Source organism: Schistocerca gregaria, chromosome 4 (genome assembly GCF_023897955.1).
Source record: "Schistocerca gregaria isolate iqSchGreg1 chromosome 4, iqSchGreg1.2, whole genome shotgun sequence".
NCBI classification, from domain to species: Eukaryota; Metazoa; Arthropoda; class Insecta; order Orthoptera; family Acrididae; genus Schistocerca; species Schistocerca gregaria.
In genome coordinates this window covers 217082381-217090265 of record NC_064923.1, presented here as the reverse complement: position 1 = coordinate 217090265, position 7885 = coordinate 217082381, and the positions used below count along the sequence as shown (strand labels likewise).

At 38.8% G+C, this 7885-nt stretch overlaps 1 protein-coding gene across 1 annotated transcript in view; it reads left to right on the top strand.

The window, feature by feature from the left end:
* The first annotated feature begins 620 nt into the window (after window positions 1-620).
* LOC126267090 (uncharacterized) overlaps window positions 621-7885 on the top strand; it is a 92836-nt gene continuing 85571 nt past the window's right edge. Inside the window, exon 1 of the mRNA XM_049971958.1 lies at window positions 621-854. Coding sequence (XP_049827915.1) covers window positions 705-854 — 150 coding nt within the window. The 5' untranslated portion in view covers window positions 621-704. The remainder of the gene's footprint in view (window positions 855-7885) is intronic.

Here is a 7885-nt window from a genome sequence, read left to right as displayed (position 1 = left end):
TCTCGACTCATATTCTTCTTCGATAAAGTCCTGAATCCTCGTAAGTTTGTTTTAATTTATCCCACGCTTCTTTTGCAGATGACGTGCTCTGCAGATGCACATAAATAGCAGGATCAACTGATAAGATTATTTTGGCCCTTGCGGTGCATATCTTAACGTCATATTTGATCTCGCCCGTTATACACGGCCACAATTGTTCGTGCTGTAAATAAGTTTTCATTGAAAATTGCCGTGTATTGTAATTTTCTCTTCCTTTCAGTTTTTCAATTAACGGCAACGAATTAGCACTGACTGAGCTCATGATATCGGCGTTCTGTATCTGCGTCTTCGTGTGACGAAAAAAACATAGTTTTTATTCACTTCAAACAACCCGCTGGGTGACTGTGCCTGGGCCCATAACCTGTTGTTATTGAACTTGAAATAAAAACATGGTCACGGTTTGAAAGTGAACATAAATGCTTTTATTAACACGCGCAGAACGAATGTAACACAAGGGTAGGCAAAACACAACCATATTAATAGGGACGTCTATAAAAGCGTCCGTAGCAACTGCGGCAAAGATAAATATGTAGTAGAGGCATCGATTCTAAATTCCAACAATTTCTACCTGAGACAATTGAGTCACGAGATCAGCGAGGAAAATATTAGGCCTATGTGGTGCCGATACTTTTAGTATATCAAAAGTGCGTTTAGTGATTGATAATATGAATGACCCGGCAAATGTGCGATGTAACACAATTATGACGTGTCGCCTGTGTCTAAACCGGGATTCTTTTGGTTTAGATATCTTTTCAAAGCTTGCAGAGAGTAAAGAAATTCATGATAAGATTCGTATTTGTATCCCAAGATTAAAGGTCCGTGTTCATGTTGCACGTTTTAAATATTTTGTTTTTGTTTTTTGTTTTAAGGAAATGATATCTACACAATTATTATTATTATTATTATTTGTGTTCAGATATGTTTCATTGTTACATGCATTCTTGTGCGTGAGTGAATACACCACATTTAGTATCTAAAGAAAGAAGGATAAATGGGCGTGTGGAGAGGATGTATCCATTGCTATACGTTTAGTTTCTATTACGTCATTCGCGATAACAACGATCGTCGGAAAGCATAGTAATTTTACAAAAACAGGCGAACAGGCCGATGCTGCCCGCTACATAGGAAGAGTTTCACTTGTGATACTGCTGTCCAACTTGGAAGTCAGTTGTAATCGGCTGAAACCCTATTTGCAAAAGTTATTGACGATTTGTTACGTAAAGCCTACAATAGATTCGCCACAGTAAATATTGATTTGTACACCGGTCACTATATTTTGCACCTACCTACGTGAGTAATATCCGTCCTTTTCACTTTTCATTGGGGGTAAATACTCTCGTAACGCAATTGATACATCCTGCAAATCTGAATAATAAGAAAGTTAAATTTAGTTTTGCATAAGACATTACAAAGGATTTTGAATTATTACGTAGTGCGAAAACATTTATTATGTAATGAAATTGCGATATGACAGTTAATATGTGCGTACCGAAAAAGATGGACCATTCTTGGTTCGCCTCCTCCTCCTTGCATGGTGACTGAAAATATGGAATATGTACCCGCCCCAATACGGCGCCGTGAGAAACCTTAAATAACTGCGAAAACCAGTTCTCTGGAAGGCAAGTGCCCCAGCTAACGAAAGGATAGTCCGAATTAACAGTCGTGTTAAAAGAGAGTTTAACTTAAATTAACTGTGTTACAATAGCCATAGTTGAAGACACAAGAATAATTGGTGTATTGTGTGGAGTTCAGAATGGAATTCTGCATTCTGATCAAAAATTTGTTGTAAACAGGGATAGAAATTGGGGATCTCTGTAGGTTCTTAAAGGAAATCACAGCTATCCCTAACCTCTTAACTATGTATCCACTGTATTGGCATTTAGGCATTGAAATTTCTTGCTAGTAGTAAGATAGTTAATATAATAGTGTGTACTCCAACATATAAGAGAGATAATTCGTAGTCACTTTCCATATTCGTCTCACAGTTTGTGACTACAGAATCAGTGCCTTCCAGGGCAGCCATTGAATAATTTATCTCCCTAGGACAGCACTCATAACTCTGTATCATTGTGTTGTGTTCTTTTCGGTCTTTCTCGTTCCCTTCTTCCATCATATTCTTTCCTTTGTCTGTTCCCACTTCTTGCATCCATTTTAATTGCTGCCTGGCTATGGGATGTAAATGGTATTCCACAAATGTGACATACTTCAATGGGTTGTAAAAGGTGTCTTGAGGAACAAATTGAGAACAAAAACCTGTGTCCAGAAACATCATCCAATGATGCTGCCAAGCATCGAAGTTACATGTGGTGGCACTAGGCCAGCCTCTTGGCAGCAAATACGGCTTTGTACTTTTATGGACCATAGGTGGAACATCACACAATATTGTTAGTTATTCAGTGACCTTGACTGATTGCCACAATCGCCAGCTAGATGCTGTGTAGACAGGCATTGTCTCCTATGAATTCAGTGCTCTGTTGCCTTGGTAAATGATGGTTCAGATGTCAATTTCCATCTGCTGTTTATTTTTCTCGTTTATGCCGAAAATTATTGGAGATTTTAGTGGGGTCCAAAACCATTATTCACCAAGGCATTGCATTTATAGAAGGCAAGCCTGTCTATATAGCAGCTAGCCCCATCTCCTCCACTGGTGTTCATGGCAATCAGTTGTGATCACTGAATAACAAACAACATTGCAAGATGTTCCACCTATGGTCTGTCAAGGTATGAAGTTATGTTTACTGCTGAGGGGGTGGCCTATTGGCAGATGCCAGTGGCTATAACTTCTCAAGCATTGTTGGAAGACATTTCTGGAAATTAATTCCTATCCTTGATTTGTGCCTTAAGACTTGTGGTACAGCCCTTTGAAGTCTGTCGCAACATTTCTGGGATATCCTGTATTGTTACGGAAGTCACGATAAAATGGAGGGGTGAAGTTCTCTATCTCTTGAAGATTACTGCACTTCTCAAATTTTATTTCAATGCCAGCTTCATGTAAAAGCTACAGAAGAAGCACTGATAGGCAACCAATACTGTGCCTCCTACAATTTGCTTCTATAAACTCAAGATCACAGTTAAGTGAGTGACTGAACTGCATTGTTAGGGGATTGTCTTTGGAAATTTGGACCCACGTAATATTCCTACATTGTATTTTATTTCCTCGATTGTCTGTAGGAACTTTGATCTTTTCTATGACAACTTAGTTTTAATTGAAAGAAAGTTTTCTATTTTCAATTCCACTGTGAAAAACTTTCTGCAGACCAACTTCATTGCTTCCATCCAGTCATGGGGAATAATTTGTAGTTCAAGTGTTTCCTTGCCTTTTCAGTGAGACCAAAATCTTGATTACATTCCATATATATTTGGCCACGTCCAAGGAACTTGTGATCAGTTGTGTTACTGTGTTGGTTTTGCTTCAAGATGTACATCCAGTATTTCAAAATATGGCTGTTCTGTCTGGACCACTGCTTCTGTCACTGTATTCAATGATATGGGATGTTTCAACTGTTATTGTTCTAAATATTTGACTAAGCTTGAAAGAATTACCTGTGAATGCCTCCCTGCAGTAGATCCATTTTGGCTTTTCCAGATGTTTAAGAACTTGCACACCTAAATTGTTGGTCCACAATACTCTCAGAAATAATATTTTGTTCATAATCAAAAATAGTATCAGTGGAGTTTTCTGTATGTCAGATGCAAACTCTGCAGTAGGGTCAGGACAAGTGTTCTTATCCAATTGTTGTTGTCCATTGCCCTTTGCACCTTTCTTACATAAAGCTCTTTCTGCCTCTTGGCTTCACAAGCAAGGATCTGGTTGAGGAGGTCGCATCAATCGTAAATTTACCACACTTATTGTATGTGTCACTGTATGGATGATGAAAGCTTAGACTGAAGTCTCTTAAAAACATCAGAGTAATACTGTTTTTTAACTGGAGCTATATTCATGTCTATCCACTTGGATCTATGCGCTTGGAGCTTAGATGAAGATCTGAGCACAAATACTGTCTTGTGAAGAATCTCTGCTATGTTGCAATGAGTCCTGTGTTTTGGAAATGTGACAATGTAAAATTGTTACCTCTCCTATCTTCTCTGCTGGTATCTTTAATGTTGCGACTCCTGGTATGACTCATCCTTTAATTTTGTGACTCTGAAATCCTGATGTGGTATGGCTCTTTCTCAATTGTTCACATTGTATTAACACAAAATCACTACTACACAAGCATCCAGTTGAAACATAGTACCATTTTACATATAAATTGTTTCTATGTGCCTTAAATATTACAATAAGCACTCTTAAAAGCATACAATTTAGGCTATCACTGTATTTCAGAAAAATACATACCTCATGCTTCATTAAAGATAGCAGTAATATCCTTCCATCCACAATTTTACTTGTACTAGTTGTATTCCAAATGCACTCCAGGTACTGGCTTAAAGCTTATAACGTATCATCCCAGAATGCAGCACTATGCAGGCTTTCACATATACTTCTTGTACTCAGGAGAGATGTGCACCTTAGCGTACCAAATGTGCTCTCAGATCATTTTATTGGGAAGTGTAACTTCTATCACATGTATTCTCAGTTATCAGTGTACTCATATGAATGTCACTAGCAGCAAGAAAGGTACATTAAGTGGGTGATAACTTAGAATGTAGCAGATATTTTTCCTTCCAATTTATCAGACTGTGTGTAAATTGCATTGGGTATTTATTTGTGGTACTTTATTTATTTGGCCCAGGAAATCATTTTGAGTACATTGAAACTTCCTGCCAGATTAAAACTGTGTGCCAGACTGAGACTCAAACTCAGGACCTGTCCCTTTCGTGGGCAAGTTTTCTACCAACTAAGCTACCCAAGCATGACTTATGACCCCTTCTTACAGCTTCAGTTCTGCCAGCTCCTTGTCTCCTACCTTCCAAACTATTATTTGTATTGGTTTAATTGCATAAGTTCATAGCCCCCCCCCCCCCCCCTCCATGTTAGTATTAATATTGCTGTGAATTTATTTATCAGTTGTCATTCCTTATTTGTAGTTCACTGTTGCTGTGTGAGTCTACATTTTGTCATTTGGAGGTAGTGGGTGTAGTTGTGGATGCTTGAAAATGGAGTGCCAAGTGGAAAAATAAGAACATCTCTGGAATATTCTTCTGTTTGAGTTTAATAGAGGGATGATAGCAGCAAAGGCAGTCAGAAATATTTGAACCACATATGGGGTTATTGCCATTAGACAGAGCATGACAAGTAAATGATTTTCTCAGTTTAAGTAGGATTGTTTTGACATTGTGACACTCCACATTCTAGAGAATCTTTTGGGTTTGATGAAGATCGTTTAAGGACATTAATCCACAATAATCCACATCAGTGTACCTGAGAACTGGCAAATGCGATGAATTATGATCATTCCACAACTATTGCATGACATTTGCATGCAACGGGGAAGATTCAAAAATTGGTTGTATGTGTACTGCATGCTCTAAGCCAAAATCACAATAATAAGCTGGTGGTCATATGTACATCACTGCCTGCTAGTCATCAGTAGGCACATGAACATCACTGACCATTCCTGTCCTGTAGCATTATTGGTAAAGAGAAATGGAGTCATTACACTAACACAAGGAAAAGAATAGAATGGTTGAGGTCTAAAAAAGCAATAATTCCACACACCAAGACCTGCATGCATCATATGATGGGACAGTGACAGTGTGGTGTACTATGAATTTCCTCCCTGAGGTGGAACCATCACTGCTGACATTTATTGCTAACGAGTGGGATGTCATGCAGATGCAATCCAAGAACAATGACCAGGAAGACTGTGTGAAGTGATGCTATGAATTATGTGGGGAAGTCAGTGCACATGCACATTATTCATCTGATCTTCCACCTACTGATTTTCATCTTTTCTGCTTCTGCTGAACATCCTTCAAGGAACTTACTTTGTGGATGAAAATGTGTTCTGAACATAGTTCGACAAGTTCTTCCTCTCAAAACTACATGATTTCCACACTTGGAGAGTTGAAAACATGTGGAGTGTCAAATCACAGTATATGATGTGGCAATCTAATGGCAGGGTGTAAGTATGGCGAATGCCTGGTGATCATCATCTACCAGCGTGCATAGTGCCAACAGTAAAATTTGGAGGCGGTAGTAGTATGGTGTGATAGTGTTTTTCATGGAGGGGGCTTGCACCCCTTGTTGTTTTGCATGGCACTATCACAGCACAGGCCTACATTGATGTTTTAAGCACCTTCTGGCTTCACACTGTTGAAGAGCAATTTGGGGATGACGATTGCATCTTTCAACGCGATTGAGCACCTATTCATAATGCAGCTCTGTGGTGGAGTGGTTAAATAACAATAACATCTCTGTAATGGACTGACCTGCACAGAATCCTGAATCGTATAGAACACCTTTGGAATGTTTCGGAACGTAGACTTCGTACCAGGCCTCACCGATTGACAGCGATACCTCTTCTCAGTGCAGCATTCCGTGAAAAATGGGCTGCTATTCGCCAAGAAACCTTCCAGCACCTGATTGAGCGTATGCCTGCGAGAGTGGAAGCTGTCATCAAGGCTAAGGGTGGGCCAACACCATATTGAATTCCAGCATTATCAATGGAGGGTGCCACAAACTTGTTAGTCATTTTAAGCCAGGTGTCTGGATACTTTTGATCACATAGTGTATCTAGCATGGTAGAAGATGGAGTAGGTATACGAAGGAAGGAGCATTTACACCTGTATTACAGTATTGGGAGACAAGTTGGAGGATGTTGTATACACAAATACCACCTCAGAAGATAAAAGAAGGAAAATTAGTTTAAAAGGGGACAGTGGTGTATCTGAGAAATGAGGTGAAAGTAGGACAATATAATTTCAATTGCAATAAAATATTTGATTTTTGAGACACACTCCAATGTTGTGCAGAATAAAACTAGCTTGTAGCTGTAAAGTATGATCTGTACTTACAAGAAGCAATTCTTATGGTGATTGCAAAATCACAGATATTTCCAATAATAGATTTTAAAGTTCACACAGAAGAAGGAAGGGTCTCACAATGAGAACTTATAAATATGCACAGAGGAAAAGAATGATTTTATACCCAGTTGGGCTGTATGAAAGGAAAAAATAAGACCCAGTATGCTGAGATCAAAGAAGGAAGGAAGATAGCCCCAAGGACAAAGGGTGGTAATTTGCTATAGGACAGACAACACCAGCTCCACCCCCAAAGCCTCCAAAGATTGGTTTCAGTAACCTGCTTTGTGAATTACACCCCCTCCTCAGTAATCATCTCATGAAATTCTATCTCCACATTTGTAACATGTTTCTTTCTTTTTCAGTATTATCATCTGTTAGCAAAGCTACAGTCCCAAGTAAACATGCCTCTGTAAGTTGAAACGTAATGTCCAAAGCTACATGCCTCACTATTTTTTTTAGAAATATGTTTTACAGTTTTATACTAAAATAAAAAGACGACATAATACACTTGCAGAACATGAAGACAATTTCTTAGCTTGTAACGAGTATACAAATGGTGTGGAGTAGGCTACCTTGAAGGTAAAGTACAAGATACTAAAGCAGGTGTAGCCTAACACTGATATCTCACTAAAGGCTAAAATCACCATGAACACCTCCTCTTTGCAACCAAGGCTTTGTGCCAGGTGCTCTACAACAAGCACATGAGTAGATACTAAATAAAAACCTTCTGAGATTTCCAAACAGTTGTCTATAGTTGACTATTTGGAACATACACACCAGCAACTGGCAACTACTAAAGATTAGTGGTACAGCCAGACAAAGGCTTGTGTAAGTACAAAGTTCGTTTCTCATCCTACTGATGACTTTGAGACTATAA